Source organism: Carassius gibelio, chromosome B18 (assembly GCF_023724105.1).
Source record: "Carassius gibelio isolate Cgi1373 ecotype wild population from Czech Republic chromosome B18, carGib1.2-hapl.c, whole genome shotgun sequence".
Taxonomy (NCBI): Eukaryota; Metazoa; Chordata; class Actinopteri; order Cypriniformes; family Cyprinidae; genus Carassius; species Carassius gibelio.
In genome coordinates, this window is record NC_068413.1 from 29,016,172 (window position 1) to 29,034,283 (window position 18,112).

General features: G+C 39.1%; 2 protein-coding genes across 2 annotated transcripts; both read left to right on the forward strand.

Moving 5' to 3' along the window:
* Window positions 1-816: 816 nt before the first annotated feature.
* On the forward strand, window positions 817-16,737 carry LOC127977394 (extracellular calcium-sensing receptor-like). Its single transcript, XM_052582292.1, has 5 exons — window positions 817-1,095; window positions 1,538-2,323; window positions 2,954-3,077; window positions 15,754-15,788; window positions 16,175-16,737. Exons 1-5 carry the CDS (start codon window positions 817-819, stop codon window positions 16,289-16,291), a joined length of 1,341 nt encoding a protein of 446 aa, XP_052438252.1. The 3' UTR covers window positions 16,292-16,737.
* LOC127977409 (extracellular calcium-sensing receptor-like) lies at window positions 3,105-5,890 on the forward strand. Its single transcript, XM_052582312.1, has one exon. The coding sequence runs from the start codon at window positions 3,461-3,463 to the stop codon at window positions 4,217-4,219; it is 759 nt and encodes a 252-aa protein (XP_052438272.1). The 5' UTR covers window positions 3,105-3,460; the 3' UTR covers window positions 4,220-5,890.
* Window positions 16,738-18,112: the final 1,375 nt, after the last annotated feature.

The following is an 18,112-nucleotide window of genomic DNA, read 5'->3' on the forward strand; positions in this document are numbered from 1 at the left end:
ACAAACTGAGACATTATACACAGGCCAAACTCAATTCCACATCTTTACTGGGACAGTACGTCCATGCTCTTTAATAATAACAACAATAATAATAATAATAATTCAGAAATAATTTATATATATATGAATGATTTATTATGAACCTTATGATTTATTGTAATTATAACTGAGTATTAAAATATATTAACCACACCCTCTTACGTGTTTTTCTTTTTTTTTTTTTTTCTTACAAATTCATTGTCACAGAAAACAATAGTGGCTATTTAAACATGGTGTATTGCTCACCTGATAAACTTGGGGAGCTCGCTATTCCAGCAGGAGACATGCATGTTTCACTCATAACAGTACTTTGCATTGCCAGGCTTTGTCCTACTGTGTGTGGAGTTAATTTTGGCACCTGCATCCTGCAAGGCAACCCTCAGGTCCCTGCACTCTTCAAGAACGGAGACTTGGTTATTGGGGGGGTTTTCTCCATTCATGACTATCTGAGGACAGAGAAGCACACTTACACTAGACAGCCACAACCACTAGAGTGCAGTGGGAGGTTAGCATATACATGTAGTAAGGGATAATATATTTTTAACATGATACTGCATATATATAACTGGTTCAAAGTTTGTGAAAATGTACAATGATCTGTTGCTTGTAATCTTATGAAAGGATTATGAAAAATGGGATATGCAATTGTTTTCATGTTGCCATATATTTAATGTATTATATAATATAAAATAGATTTAATATAATAGATTAAATATATATGTAATATATGTTACATATTTTTTTTCCATCTATTTCAACAGTGTGGGTTTTAGAGAGATGCGCTTTGTCCGTGCGTTTGAATTTGCCATCGAGGAGATCAACAACAGCTCTGATGTCCTACCTGGCATCACTATAGGGTATCATATTTATGACTCTTGTGCCTCTGTGCCAATGGCAGTCAAGGTAGCCTTTCAGCTTGCCAATGGACTAGATCTAATATTTAACGACACTGACTCCTGTACAAAGTCTGCAGCTGTTACAGCAGTAGTAGCAGAATCTGGCTCCACACCATCGATAAGCATTTCAAGACTTCTCGGTCCATTTGAAATTCCACAGGTGTGATTCAATATGACTAATGTTTTGTTTGTTTTATTGCTTGATTTATTGTTTGATTCCCAGGGAACACATGTTAGGTAAAAAAAAAAAAAAAAAAATGCACTGTAAGTCGCTTTGGATAAAAGCATCTGCTAAATGCATACATTTAAAATTTAATTTAATGTGTTTTCTTTCCTTTCATCATAGATAAATAGATAGATAGATGTTTTTGGACTTACATTATAGTATTGGTCTGAAGAACACGTGAGAGAAAATATAGTCACGTACCATATCCAAAATTGTTTATTTAGGGCTCCTGTAAAAATAACTTTTAAGAATAGCGCAGAAAGAACGTAAATATGCGTCATGTGGACTGCGCCTTAGAATGTAGCGTTTGTAATTAACGTTGGTGTTTTGTTATGGGTTGCTTACTTTTCCCCTTTCCTTTCACGGTGCACAATAGGTGAGTCATTACGCAACGTGCGCGTGTCTCAGTGACAAGCGGCAGTATCCTACTTTTTTCAGGACCATCCCCAGTGATCACCATCAAGCGGCAGCACTGGCACGGATGGTCAAGCACTTCGGATGGACGTGGATCGGAGCTGTGCGCAGTGATTCAGACTACGGGAACAATGGCATGGCATCATTCCTGAAAGCTGCGGAGCAGGAGGGAATCTGCGTGGAGTATTCTGAGGCCTACTACAGGACCCAGCCGCGCAGCAAACTAAAAAGAGTCGCGGATGTCATTCGTAGATCAATGGCTCGTGTAATAGTTGCCTTCCTGGCCTCAGGTGATATGAGAATCCTTTTAGAAGAGTTGAGCCAGCAGCCTCCTCCCCCGATGCAGTGGATCGGCAGCGAGGCGTGGGTTACAGATCCAGAAATGCTGCGGTTTAATTTGTGTATCGGTGCTATAGGCTTTGGAATCCCGCGGTCAGTTATCCCGGGGTTTCGTAATTTTTTACTTGACCTGTCTCCACAACAAGCACTGAAATTTCCCCTGCTGACAGAATTCTGGGAAAGTTCATTCAGCTGTAGTCTAAAACGGCAGACAGGTTCTTCTACTGGGATGCGAGCATGTGATGGTACAGAAAACCTGCGCGCTTTACAGAACCCGTACACAGACACATCACAGTTGCGGATCACTAACATGGTGTACAAAGCCACATACGCTATAGCGCATGCCCTCGATGCTGTCGTCTGTAACAAAAAACATTGTGACAAAAACGTGAAAGTTGAACCGCGGCAGGTAAATATTTCTTGTTGTTCTCAAACTGATTTTTAAACATAAAGATAATGTTGTAATCTAATTAAACGCTTCTTCATATGTGCATTTTGTGTAAAATTAGGATTTTTATCAGGCTCCTATATTTATGTTCAGTTATTTCACTTTAATAGCCTAGAAAAGGACCTGCACATTGCCATTAAAGTAAAATGACTCAAACCCTAATTTTAGATTAAAATTTCAGATGGCATTAAGAGGCTTTTGCATCTGAACTCTTCAAATATATATACTCACGTACATACACACACACACACACACACACAAATCCATCTTGATTTTGTTTGTCCCTCCTGTAGGTTTTTGATAAGCTTAAGCAAGTAAACTTCACTCAAAACAATTATCATATTTCGTTTGATATCAATGGAGACCCTGTGGCAACCTATGAACTTGTAAATTGGCAGCTTCAGGGAGACGGTTCAATTGATTTTGTGACAGTGGGCCATTATGATTCGTCTCAACCTAAAGGCCAAGAATTCAGCCTGAGTAAAGCTATTATTTGGAACGATGGAAAAGAAATGGTATACAATGTTTTATGTTTCTATGTAACACTGAATAGGCCTATATATGAATCATGTGTGTACTTGTCACCTGCAGGTGCCTGTGTCTGTGTGCAGTGATAGCTGTCCTCCAGGTACGAGGAAAGCTGTGCAAAAAGGAAAACCTGTCTGCTGTTATGACTGCATTAACTGTGCTGAAGGAGAGATCAGCAATGAGACAGGTGCTGTTTTTTTATTTTATTTTTATTTTATTTTTTTGTAGGCTTAAAGCAACCCTGCTCCACCAAGCCTTTTCTCTATCAATTTTACATTTTCACAATCCTTCACAGGGGTAAAACATCTATGTGTAATTTAACACTAAGCCATTTATCAATCAATTTTACATTTTCACAATCCATCACAGGGCTAAAACGTCTAGGTGTAATTTAGCTATTAATTCAATTTTCCAGATTCTGTAGATTGCTATCCATGCCATCCTGAGTACTGGCCCAACAAAGAAAAGGACAAATGTCTTCCAAAAACAGTGGAGTTTCTTGCCTGGGATGAGATCCTCAGTATCATCCTCGGTGTTTTCTCTTTAGCCGGAGCTTTAGTAGCTTTGAGCATGGCTTTAGTTTTCTACAAAAACAGGACCTCTCCGATAGTAAAAGCCAACAACTCAGAGCTGAGCTTCCTACTGCTTTTCTCACTGGCTCTGTGTTTTCTCTGTTCACTTACTTTCATTGGTCGGCCCACTGAGTTGTCCTGTATGTTGCGTCACACAGCATTTGGAATCACTTTTGTCCTCTGTATCTCCTGTGTTCTGGGGAAAACAATAGTGGTGTTAATGGCTTTCAGGGCAACACTTCCAGGAAGTAATGTTATGAAATGGTTTGGACCTCCTCAACAGAGACTCAGTGTTTTGGGTTTCACTCTTGTACAGATACTTATATGTGTGCTTTGGTTAACAATATCCCCCCCGTTTCCTTACAACAATATGCAACACTACAAAGAAAAGATCATTCTAGAATGTGGTTTAGGATCAGCAATAGGTTTCTGGGCTGTACTGGGTTATATTGGCCTCTTAGCTTTCTTTTGCTTTGTTTTAGCTTTTCTTGCCAGAAAGCTGCCTGATAACTTCAATGAGGCTAAGTTCATCACATTCAGTATGCTCATCTTCTGTGCTGTATGGATCACATTTGTTCCAGCTTATGTTAGCTCTCCTGGGAAATTTACTGTAGCTGTGGAGATATTTGCCATTTTAGCTTCAAGCTTTGGTCTGATTCTCTGTATTTTCGCTCCTAAGTGTTTTATTTTAGTTTTTAGACCAGAGCAAAATACCAAAAAACATTTAATGGGTAAAGTACAATCAAAAGCCCTCTGAAACGCACACACACAGCTTTCATGCCAACAGTTTAATTTATAAGACATTTTTATTTTATTGGGTCAACATTCACACCTGATATAGCTTATATATAGTTTTACAGGTTTCTGATAACATGTGAAACTTAGCATGTACTATGTATTGTAAAAAATAAATAAATAAATGAATGAAAAACTTCAAATGAAATAATAATAATAATAATAATAATAATAATAATACCGGTATTTAAAGCTGCGGTAGGGAACTTTTGACGCTCTAGCGGTAAATAAACAGAACTGCTTGTGTCTTGCGGAAGAACATCATAGCCGGAACTACTTCTCTCTGTTTATGTCTATGAAGAATCACAAAGGTACTGGGTTATTCTGCCGCGGTATCCCCGAAGCAATCTAAAATAGTCCGAATATAAACACTTATTATAGGTGCACCCTAGTGATTCAGGACAAGCTAAAAACACGGTTTGGAAAGTGGATTCATGGTGTACTCGCTTATTATATACATTTTTCTACATTTTGAACAAAAAAAAAGTTACGGACCGCAGCTCTGATTGGTTATTTTTTACCGGGAGCGATGGAGTTTCTGCAAATGGCAATAGGACCAGTGGGAGGGGCCAGAGGAGCTTGATTTTTTTTCACAGATTATCTGTCTCATATTCTACTGTCAGGACATAATGACAGGTTTAATAAATATATATAAAAATATATTTTTTTTACAAAAGTTCCCTACAGCACCTTTAATCTTTCATTAAGCATGTTTGAGTTTTAGATAAATTAATAAAATAAGATTTTATATAATAGTCCAATATTTGTGATGTTTTACAAATTCATGTAAAAAAAAAAAACTATTTGTACCATTCATCTTCTTTGGTAGTTTTTCCATTCACAAATTATTTATACAGTGTTTAATTATGTAGAGATCACGAGAGAAGAAATAATGATCACATAAAACTAGACCTTTTTATAATTGTTGTTGCTGCTGTGAAATCACAACTGTGGGTGAGAGCTGGAGAAAGAGCACCGCCTGTAGCCTAACCACATAAAAGTAAGGCAAAACACAACTATTAATTCCATCACGGACATCTTTACTCATTACAACAGAACTCTTCCTCTTAAGTCATTTTCACAATGGATTTGTAAGTACCGCATATATTTTATGGTACTCATGTCAACAAATTAAAGCATTCACACTAGACGCAGAAGTATTTTATTTATTTTTTTTTGTCAAAATACACATTGACGTGAAACATTATCAAATTTGCCATAAAGTGATTTCTACTCTAACAACCTATAACTTTCAGCACTGTGAAAAATTAATAAATAAAATGAAATAAAATAAAATTCCCAAAAACACATTGCATGTTGGTTTGCTCAAACCTCAAAAGCATGTTTTAATTTAACCTTAATTGATCTTTTGCGGGCATATCACTGTCTTTGATAAGTCATGCATTTTTTATTATTATTATTTATTTAGCTCTAAAAGTATCATATTATTATGTAAAATGAGAATTTGTTATGTTTCATTGAATATTTATTTTACAAAAAAAAAAACAGACAGCCAAAACCTAAAAAAATCTGATGACTTTTGGAGACATATGGTAGCACATGATGGCATACAAATATAGAAAATATCAGTAGCCACTATATGGCTGTATATAGGCTAAAATCAAAAAACCATTGTTGTGACAAATTTAACTTCTTATTTATTATTATTATTATTATTATTATTATTTAGTTAAAATTGTAGATTAATAATAATAATACAATAATATATTCACCTTATTTTTCAACTTGGAAGTAAGATGCCTTACCTTGAATGACACCATTTTGCTGCCCTTCTGAGACCTTTTGTAAACAAAGTCAGGTGAGTGACACTGAGTGGTTGGTTCGCTATAAAACCTCTTTGCCTTTCTCACCTCTTCTGAGACTGGTTCCTCAGTTGGAATTCGCCGCCTTCATGGAATAGACTCACGATCTGCCCCGTAAATGATCTTGTCGGATCCACTCTGGACCCAGAGCCCAGCCCACCATCTCGCTGTAGTACGGAGCATAACCCTGAGCCCACCCATGATGGAGAGCCATTTCCCGCCACAATCCGCAAGCCAGAGCAAGGCCAATCAACTGAGCAGAGGATCACCCCGGAAATTTAGCCAATCCCGTCAGACCAGGTGCGAGAGCCGGCAACAGTGGCCACCACGGAGGAGCAAGCCGTGTATGGTGTGAGCGCGGAAAGGAGCTCTGCCCCCTGCATCATGGCTGAGTGTGAGCTGAGTATAGCCCAGCAAGAGGGCCAAAATGAAGAGAGGAGGGCTCCAGCCTCCGAATCCTGCTCAGTGCACCCTCTAGTGCCCACTCCTAGAAAGCACCCTCTAGTGCCCACTCCTAGAAAGCGCCCTCCAGTTGCCGCTCCTCCAAAATTCCCACCCTACCAGCCCCTCTGCTCACCCTCAGCTCACCATCATTACAGCGCGAGCCCCTTGGGACTGCCATCCTCCATCATCGCTGTGGTTGGAATACCCCTCCCTTCTGCCTCCCGGACTCCGCCTCGGTCCGTAGACCTAGCGGCTCTACCTCGGCTCCTAGTTCCCCCCGTGTCCACCATCACCCATCAATCCATCAGCACCACTAGGCTCCCTCATCCCTTCTGGCTCCACCTTGGTCAGGTTTCAACACACCATTGCCTCTGAATCACTTTTTTCTTGCTGCGCCTCGTTGCTTCAACCCACCGGCTCCGTTGAGCCCTTTCCTCCTGCCAGCTCCACCTTGGTCACCGGAGCCCTCGGCTACCACCTCAGCCTGTGGCTTCTCCTCCACCTGCTCTGCTTCCGTTGATTGGCCCCCTGGAGTCAGTGGCCATCCCTCCTCCATTACTCCTCCCACCCTGGACTAATTTTGTTGTGTTTTTCCTCCCCATGTGTGCTGTGTTCCCTTTAATTAGTCATTTCTTGCACGTGTTTTCCCAATTATCCTATGTTAAAAAGCCCCTGTCCTTTCAGTTTGTTTTTGTCAGTTATACTTATTAGATGTCTCCCTTGTTTTCTACTTCTCCGTATGGATTATTAAAGACTTGTTTGTGATTACTCCAGCGACCCCTCATTCTTCATTCCCTCCTAGGGAGAGTGTGACATATATAGACTGATATTTGGAATAATTTCCCCAATCAGCACTATACAGTATAGTGCAGGCAACTGGTTCCCCATATACTTCAGTAAGTGGTTAGTTTTGTTTATATTATTCTAATTACTAGTTTATATTTGTTAACAGCTTGTATTCCAATGCTTTTGGATGCATACAGAATTGGTGAGTAGCTTTTTGTTCTATTATCATATAAATCTAAAGGAATATTAAACCCACTGTTCCACTGTTCATAGTCATACTCCTTTAGATAATAAATTATAATCACCATCCTGGGATCTTCCTTTGGTTCTACAGTCATTTGCCGTTTGGAACATTGACCCAGGCAGATCTAAGATCATTATGGAAAATCAAAAGAGTGAGCAAGCTACATAATTTGTCAGTGAGCGAGAATGTTTGAGATGGAAAGCAGATTACTTCAGGGCCTCTCTTTGGACAAATCTGGCTTTTCTTCTCAAGGTTATCAATCCTTGCACAGTTAATCCATTTGAATTAGTAGCCTTTCAACCTGACCCAGATTCCTCAACTACAGGACTTGATCTTTGGCAAGAGCATTTTGCACATGCATTGATGGCACACAGGTGTAGCAACAGTCAAAACACTGCAAATAGGGTGGCCAATCGTGCCCTTTTCGCAGGACACGTCCTGGCCAGGATTTTTATATGGCCAAAAATATCCACGCTTTGGCTTTGTTTGCACTGCAAAGACTAACTGTTGTATGAAGTACAGTGAGAGCTCTAGAGAGCAGATGGCTTCTTGTGCTTTTGAATCGCTCTCACGTTACTTTGATGTCATACAGAGATCAGTCTGCTCAGTGCTGCTTCCAGTCCAACAATAAAATTTACACGTATTTGCATCGCTTTGACCGCTCTCTGTAGATCCCAACTTCTCATGCACCACGATCTGTCGATTACGTACAATGTCTGCATGTTACTGGTCAAATGATCATTACCATCATTAAGTATGAAAACAGGAAACCAAAGCCAAAACCTGGACATTTTAGGCAATATAGAAATCCTGGCCAGGACGTGTCCTGTGAAAATGGTAAAAATTGGCCACCCCAACTGCAAACTATGTTTCACTTCCAAACACACATGAAAAGTGATAATGAAATAATGCAGTGTCACACGTGAGATCAGAGTTCTTGCGCGAGACTGAAAATGTTATTAAAATAAGTCCCACAATAAGTTTGTGATACCAATTTTTAACTAAACTTTCCTCCATTTCTTGGTTCCAAATAGACAGAGAAGGAGACTTTCTCCAAAACCGAAGCCATGCTTGCTGCTATTGTGGTCTATAATTCCTACCCAAAGTTCCCGCTGCCCTGTATCTTGCTCTCTCATTTACTGTAGGTCATTGCCAATGTATTTTCAGTCAGAACTTATTTAACACACCAGGATTTTGAATTCCTGACACATGTTGTGATTATTACTTGTGTACAAGCACCAATTTGCCTCCGATTTCAGAGGCCTCCAATTTTCGATGTCTGTGATTTCGTAAAACCTGTCAGGGGGTGAAAATCATGGCTAAAACTTTGTAGTGTGAACTGAGCATTAAGAAACTTTAATGAATGATATCTTGTCACAAATCTGCTTCAAAGATAAAATTAAATGAATTACAATATTGAAAAAAAATGTAAAGCCTGTACAAATACTAGAAATCATGAATATATATTGTGATGCATTACCTGAGCACTCATCAGCGTTGTCCTGGAAACCAAGGATAAACACCTGCGCACACTCAGCACCGGCTGGCCGGCCACAGCTGAGGCTCATCAAAGGATGACTACAAAAGCCACCGTGTCACACACACTTGTGAGACTTGTCTCCAGAAGACTCCACAATAACTTGCACTCTTCCGCACTTCCAGAAAGCAGTGTGAGACCGGCCAGCCCCAGTGTGTTAGCACAGCACAGACACCCTGTACTTGGAAGCACGGAATACAGACGGCGGAGCACTAGCACCCTTCACCCAGACACATTTAACATGGTTTTTCCTTCAATAAGTTCACCCTCCATGGCCTTTATTGAATTCCCCTTGTCATGTGATTCTTCACCCCATTACACTGGTGGAGAATGTGGGCATAATTTGGGAAGAATCACCGACAAGCCAACCCAGGGCAGTAGCTGGGGTCAGCGGGGCCCCAGTGAAGGTTTTACCAGTGGGCCTTGTTTGAAACTGTTTAATTTGTATGTTAGTTCATTTTTTTTATTTATTTGTGCTATTTAAACAATGTTTACGTTTTTTTTTTTTCCAAGTTTGGTCAAGTAGGTGTCCACAGGGCAGGACTTAGGGTGGTGGGGGCCCCTGGGCTTGAGTCACTTTCGGGCCCTACCTTCTATACATTACTTAAAAAAAAAAAAAAAAAAAAAAAAAAAAAACATTTGTCATTGAATCGTTCGTTCAGGAGATTTGTTCAAAAGTGCTGATTCATCTATCAAACAAGTGTATTTGATTGAGGAATTGAATCATTCATTCAAACCCAAGTTTTTTTTTTTATAAATTATTCAGATTAATTAAACATTTTTATAGACTTCAGCAATTAACATAAATTATGTTATTTTGTTTAGTTGTTTGTTTAGAATCGTGATCTCTATTTTTGTTCTCAGTTTATCCAGATTTGTGTAGCTCTAATACATAGCTTGTGTATGTATCATTTTGTTTCTATTTAAAGTCATTTTTCGCCAGGTGACTAGTACAGTATACAGTGTTACATGTTAAAACAATGTTATAATTTATTTATATGACCACTGATTGAAGCTTGAAAAAGTTTTTCTAATAAATAAATAGTGATTAAAAAAGTTCAAAGTGATCATGTGTTTATTGCAATGCACAAATGTCTTGGTCAGAATGAGAATAAAACACTTATTTACCTGGAAAACATATTGAAAAACAATCAAATAGCTTCTAAGGTTGCAATCATAACAAATAATTTGTATTACATATAAATAGCTAAATCTATGAGTGTATAAATCTTAAAAAAAACTGTTATTGGTAAGTGCTGACATATTGTATACATAAAGGCAGTGTTAGGCTGACTTTGACCTACAGTATGTCTACTACATCACATAAATTACAATCTTAGAGAATAATATATAACAAAATTAAATAAGCATTTTCTCATTACCATGGCATTTTAAAGATCATTAGATGTAATTTAGTATTCTAGCAAAAATACATGAATAGAACTTCATAGAACATGCCTAACTTTTTTCAATTTTAGTGGCGTTGGAAAACATAATTCCACATAGTGCAAAGAAAAGCAGTCTCAAGCTTTCATTTTTTTATGCAGTGACCAAGCATCATTTTGTGTTGTCGGGTTCTGTTTGCTGTCTTCTGCAATGTTCATCAGTGACTCTTGAATATTGGCATAATTTCTAAACAGTGCCTTGGTGGCCTGTGCATGCGCAGCCCACCTGGTGTCATATATATGTCAGAGAGAGACCTGGTGTCATATATATACAGTATTGTTCAAAATAATAGCAGTACAATGTGACTAACCAGAATAATCAAGGTTTTTAGTATATTTTTTATTTCTACGTGGCAAACAAGTTACCAGTAGGTTCAGTAGATTGTCAGAAAACAAACGAGACCCAGCATTCATGATATGCACGCTCTTAAGGCTGTGCAATTGGGCAATTAGTTGAAAGGGGTGTGTTCAAAAAAATAGCAGTGTCTACCTTTGACTGTACAAACTCAAAACTATTTTGTACAAACATTTTTTTTTCCTGGGATTTAGCAATCCTGTGAATCACTAAACTAATATTTAGTTGTATGACCACAGTTTTTTAAAACTGCTTGACATCTGTGTGGCATGGAGTCAACCAACTTGTGGCACCTCTCAGCTGTTATTCCACTCCATGATTCTTTAACAACATTCCACAATTCATTCACATTTCTTGGTTTTGCTTCAGAAACAGCATTTTTGATATCACCCCACAAGTTCTCAATTGGATTAAGGTCTGGAGATTGGGCTGGCCACTCCATAACATTAATTTTGTTGGTTTGGAACCAAGACTTTGCCCGTTTACTAGTGTGTTTTGGGTCATTGTCTTGTTGAAACAACCATTTCAAGGGCATGTCCTCTTCAGCATAGGGCAACATGACCTCTTCAAGTATTTTAACATATGCAAACTGATCCATGATCCCTGGTATGCGATAAATAGGCCCAACACCATAGTAGGAGAAACATGCCCATATCATGATGCTTGCACCTCCATGCTTCACTGTCTTCACTGTGTACTGTGGCTTGAATTCAGAGTTTGGGGGTCGTCTCACAAACTGCCTGTGGCCCTTGGACCCAAAAAGAACAATTTTACTCTCATCAGTCCACAAAATGTTCCTCCATTTCTCTTTAGGCCAGTTGATGTGTTCTTTGGCAAATTGTAACCTCTTCTGCACATGCCTTTTTTTTAACAGAGGGACTTTGCGGGGGATTCTTGAAAATAGATTAGCTTCACACAGACGTCTTCTAACTGTCACAGTACTTACAGGTAACTCCAGACTGTCTTTGATCATCCTGGAGGTGATCATTGGCTGAGCCTTTGCCATTCTGGTTATTCTTCTATCCATTTTGATGGTTGTCTTCCGTTTTCTTCCACGTCTCTCTGGTTTTGCTCTCCATTTTAAGGCATTGGAGATCATTTTAGCTGAACAGCCTATCATTTTTTGCACCTCTTTATAGGTTTTCCCCTCTCTAATCAACTTTTTAATCAAAGTACGCTGTTCTTCTGAACAATGTCTTGAACGACCCATTTTCCTCAGCTTTCAAATGCATGTTCAACAAGTGTTGGCTTCATCCTTAAATAGGGGCCACCTGATTCACACCTGTTTGTTCACAAAATTGATGACCTCAGTGATTGAATGCCACACTGCTATTTTTTTGAACACACCCCTTTCAACTAATTCAACTAATTGCCCAATTGCACAGCCTTAAGAGCGTGCATATCATGAATGCTGGGTCTTGTTTGTTTTCTGAGAATCTACTGAACCTACTGGTAACTTGTTTGCCACGTAGCAATAAAAAAATATACGAAAAACCTTGATTATTCTGGTTAGTCACATTGTACTGCTATTATTTTGAACAATACTGTATATATATATATATATATATATATATAATTGGGACCAAATTATACCTTAAAAACAGTACCTTATAAAGCACCATGTATTGCTTATGTTTTTTTTTTTTCTGAATTGCTAATGCAACCTCACACCACAGTCAGAACAAAATGAAGCATTGCTTGGTAAGGCCGGGCATACACTGTGCGATTTAAACACCATGTCAGAGAGAGATTTTAGTGTCTCAATGCGGTGGTTTTCATTAGGCTACAAACCTGCAGTTACCACCTTCCATCTAGCTGTGGATTTCCAGCAGAAGTTGAACAAAGTCTGAATGAAGTTAAAAAATCGGCGGTCTCTGTGCAACAGTTTACGCTATTAACTCCAGCCAGATTAAGCATGTGCGCGGCGCACAGCAAAAAAAAAAAAAAAGGCGTCGGCGTATCTAGATGTGCAGGTGTCTCGGAAGACGTGGCCAATATGGTCTATCCATTTTGCAACGCGAACTGGAGGTTAGCAGGCGTTTTCTTCCCTCTTTTATTTTTCTTTGCCATAACTCCACAAGTTATCCCTCAGTCACTTCAGTCCACACTACACGCGTGTCACCATGGTTTCGTTTATGGTTTTGCACATGCGCAGTGAGGGAAACGTGGAAAATCGGTTCGTAGCCGTGCTTCAATAGTGTGATACCTCATGAGAGGCGACCAAAATTTTGGACATGTCAGAAATCCATCCAACCAACCGATTGCCGGTCGGGAGAGGTTAATCGCCTCTCGTTTCCCCTTGTACACTGCACGACAGACGACGCACGAAAATGCAGAAAATCGGCTGACACAAACAAGAGTTGCACGAGTCAGAATTCGGCTCAAAATTGGATGAAAATCGCACAGTGTATGCCCGGCCTTACCAAGCAATGCTTCATGTTGTTCTGACTGTGGTGTGAGGTTGCATTAGCAATTCAGAAAAAAAAAAAAAACATAAGCAATACATGGTGCTTTATAAGGTACTGTTTTTAAGGTATAATTTGGTCCCAATTTTATATATATATATATATATATATATATATATATATATATATATATATATATATATATATATATAATTTTTATCAATTTCTCTAGTAGTTCACTGTATGAAGATTCTTTGGGTATAATATGTCACAGTTCGCTTAATTTTGCTATAGCCTACTCACTTAAATAAATTTGTCATTTGTCATTATATATATAAATTATGTCTGGTGTCTGAATAATTTTTGGTTTGACTGTGCATAAATTCTTGTTAAAACTGCAAAGTAATTCAGTCAAGAGCAGGGAGTGATTTTCTTTCATTTTCTTGGATTAACATTACAGCAGCTAGTAGCTAAATTAGGCACAGTCACTTTAAGAGACGATGAAGGCATCCAAAATAATTTTTTTCCTCAACTGTTTACTTTCACTTAAGAAATAACTGACAGGTTTTTTTGAGCATACTTTCCAAGGTGGGTATTTTGACATATGTTGTATGTAATGTATTTGTCGGCACAAGAGCAAAAAGATGCAAACTCGTTGTTCAAGTGTTTTGAGATGCCTCTCTCTGTGTGAGCCCTGAATACCAGAACACTGCATTGCTGAATTGGGCTCTTTCACATCTTTATGTATGTTCAAACTGCGATTTGTATTTGTTCGTTCAGGTGCAGGAGGGACTTCGAGGAGAACTTCGCAGAAGAGAGCTCGATTCCTACAATGAGCTGCGGAAAGTGATTCTAGCCCGAGTGGTGCTTTCACTGATTTGTGCGGCACAGTTGTTTCATGAATGGAAATATAAGGCCCGCTTGCCAGCCTCAGACAGTGCCAGAGATGGTGAGTCCCCCTCCCAAAATGCAAACCTCTATTTTGATGTGTTCCAACAGGTGACGGGAGGGGGGCATTTGCAAAGGAACAACATGGGGAAGATCGGTTAATACATTACTGGTCACAAGTAAGAGTGATCAAGGAGAAGGAGAACCAGCCGCCGCCTCATCCAGTTCCTCACGTTGTTGTCCAGAATGGCCTACTTTACTGTGTCGCACAGCGAAGAGGTGAGGGAAAAAAACTGCTAGTTGTGCCCCGGACAAAGACTGAGACAGTGATGGAGTTGGCACACTCTCATCCAATGAGTAGCCACTTGCGGGCGCAAAACACCATACAACGGATCCGTGATCGGTTCCACTTGCCAGGCCTGGAAGCTGATGTAAAATGGTTTTGTAAAGCTTGTCCAACCTGCCAACGGATATCTCCACGGACACCTCCCCCCAGCCCGCTGATCCCCCTGTCTATCATAGAGGTGGACTTCGAGCGTATATGGATGGAATTGGTCAGGCCACTGCCTAAGTCCGCCCGGGGCAGTCCCCTTTCGCTATGCCACATCCAAAGCCATCGCCGATGAATTGTTCCTCCTCTGTAGTCGAGTTGGCATCCCCACTGAGATATTGACTGACCAGGGCATCCCTTTAATGGCTGACCTCTGTCGTCTCCTGAAGATAAAACAGCTGAAGACCACAGTTTACCACCCCCAGACCGATGAGCTGGTCGAGCGATTTAACCAGATGTTGAAGAAGATGCTCTGTTTTGTGGCCTTAGACGACAAACAGGACTGGGACCGAGTGTTGACATACATCTTCTTTGGCATCAGAGAAGTCTCCCAGGCCTCTACTGGGTTCACCCACTTTGAGCTCTTGTTTGGATGGCAACCTCGTGGCCTGTTAGATGTCACAAAAGAGGCATGGGAACAACAGCTGGCGGCTCATCGGTCTACTATCGAACACGTTAGGGAGATGAGGGGACGGATTGACAGGGTCATGCCATTAGTCCGGGAACACCTCACGAAAGCCCAGCAGGCCCAGCAGTGCCACTACAACAGGGCAGCTCAACCACAGGAGTTTCAGCCAGGGGATCATGTGATGCACTCGGAGAGACTGGAGACACCTGGAGACTGAACACTAACCCCCGGAAATGTCGTGTGGCCCTCTTTGAAGCAAATGTTAATACATTTTAATTTAATCTTCAAGTCTTTCATTTACGTTACCTGTATGTAAGCACAGTGCAGTGTTAATGTTCTGTGTCTTTACAATGTTAAAGTGGCTGACAGCAATAACTATTCTTATTAGGAATAAAACTGCCTCATTTTTAAACTGTAAAGCTTTCGCTGAATAGTTTAGCCTACTACAATGCTGAAATGTAATGTTGGTCATTATGGTGGAACTTAGACAAATATTTTCGAAAGTGGTTGGTATAAAAAGTTTGAGAACCACTAGTTTAAAGAAATGCTATAAATGAAATCCTGCTTTTTAAGAACTTTTCAGTCAACCATTTCTTCTTTCCCCTTGTAGAGTCATTAAGGATCCAGCTTGTTCTTGAAACATTGGTAAGAAATTGTTTATCTGTTACAATGCACTGTCACTTCTGCTAGAGATACATTGACCTTTTGTGATAGGTTTTGAGTTAACTTAATTTAATAAAAATTTACTTAATTTGATTTACTTATTTTACAGCACTGTATTAAAACAGTGTAACTGGGGGCTCTGAAAACACTGCTTTTGAATAATTTGTTAATATTGCAAACGCACATCTGAATTCATTAAATAAGTGTTTAATGAATAGTGTTGTGCACTTTGTTTTCAACCCCCGTTACTGAACTGAAAAGTGAAAAATATTGTGTGATTTATTTTGTATTCAGTTCTCAGTTAAATGTATTTGACTATATCAAAGTTGATATTATATAAGGATTTATTTTTGGTGTTTTTGTTTCAGAAAGCGCACAAGTGGGAGAGAGTGGAGAGGATGGCGTCAGAAAGGACCTGGAGCTGGGACTCTTTCAAGGATCACCGAAGCACAACCACAGTATATGCACAAGGCTGTTGGGTCTAAAATTTTAAAGTCCCCTGCCTTAAAAATCACATGCCGCATTCCACATGGTTTAAAAAGACACAGTCCCCCCCTCGGGGTGCCCCCTCTAAGGTTGGGCTCTTGGAATTGTCCCAATCTTCCCTCCCGTTACAGCTTCCCTGGTTGAAGGTTCCCTTCTCACTGTTCAGCAAATTTTACTTTGAGATACATTACCAAAATAAAAGATCAACTGGTTCCAGTCATAAAGGTACAAGGGTTTCTCTTGCAAGTGCTGCAAAAAATATGCATTTATATGCAAAAATATTCAAAATTGTTTGACAAAAATCTTTAAATATTATTGAATTTGAATTGTTATTCTACATGTTTTAACAATACGTCCATGCATACTCTGCAAAATAAAGTTTAGGATTATTTTCATCTGTTTTATACAATATGTTTCCAAAATAAAACTGCTGTGTTACAATTTTGAGCATGTGGTAGTTTATTGAAGTTGATTGTAAAGCCCTTGCTGCCAGTCATTTGATTTTTAGCCGTTATCATGTACTTGTGTTGATCTAAATGCAAACTAGGATCTAATTGAACATTTGTGTATGTATACATGGTGAAAGGTACGGCGGTGAAACAACATCGTGTTATCAACGCTGATTAACTTTTCAAAATCAACACTTCATTCAGCATTGATCCAAGGTCTGCAGAATGACCATAATTCACCCGTGATGAAGGTAAGACGGTGAATCAACGTCTGTGATTCAACCATGGTACCTGACATTGGTTCAACATTGAATCAACGTTGAAATGCCGGCTGGGAAAGTTTTCAGTGGCAAGAGTGAAACAAAATCAAGCAATATTATGTCTAAAATGTAAGTCACTTATTGCTTACTTTATTTAGCTTATAATATTATAATCAAATTTATGCTGACATCTGCAGAAAAAAAAGGTAGACCTCCTCATTGAGTGATATAGATTAAGGTAACTATAGCCAATTATATAAATATAAGCATACAGAAGCATTTTTTACGATTTAGAATATGTTGAATTTTGAGTTTTAATAGTCTAATACATCACGTGCGTGCCCTCTGTGTGTGTGTGTGCATGGTGATTTACTCGATAATGTCACTGGATAATGATCATACCATATTATTGTATATTATCGTGTATGTATATTGCAGACCCCAGACTCGATTTGACTGGATAATGAAATCACCCACACGCACTTGTTTGAAAACAAGAAAATATGTTTTCTCGGAGTCTAACTTGCAGACACCAGACCACTGATTCCTCAAACCTGCTTTCCTGGTGTCCGGTCAATTTTAACCGCAAAGAGTATGACTCGCAAGTGAGAAGCGCACAACATACTCCATCCTGCACCAACTACTATACGTACACATTTCCTATTATGTATGCCTATGAAAGATGATCGAACCAAACAGAGTTGCACTGCAGGCTGCAGACAGGAACTTGACGTTATTTCAAGCTTTCCATTTCTGTTCAAGTTCAAATTGTTATAATTTGTTGTGTTGTTATTCCAAAGACTATGATTAGAATGATTCATGACACATTCACCTAACTAAAAGTTATTTTTACAGTGCAGTGTAACCTATAATAGAAACCAAATTTAGGCTAGTTGGATGCAAATTAATTTTGTTTAGATTTGTTAAACTTTTGCTTGCAATTAATGCACTTTAAGCGCAGGAGCCGGTGATGCAAATTTCACGTTACGTTTTATTGGAGTATACAGTGAAAGAAAATGTATTCTAAACTTCTTTTTCACAAATACGTGGATCCTCCTGCAAATTTACTAATACACACACACATACATTGTTGTGTGGAAACTTTGCAATA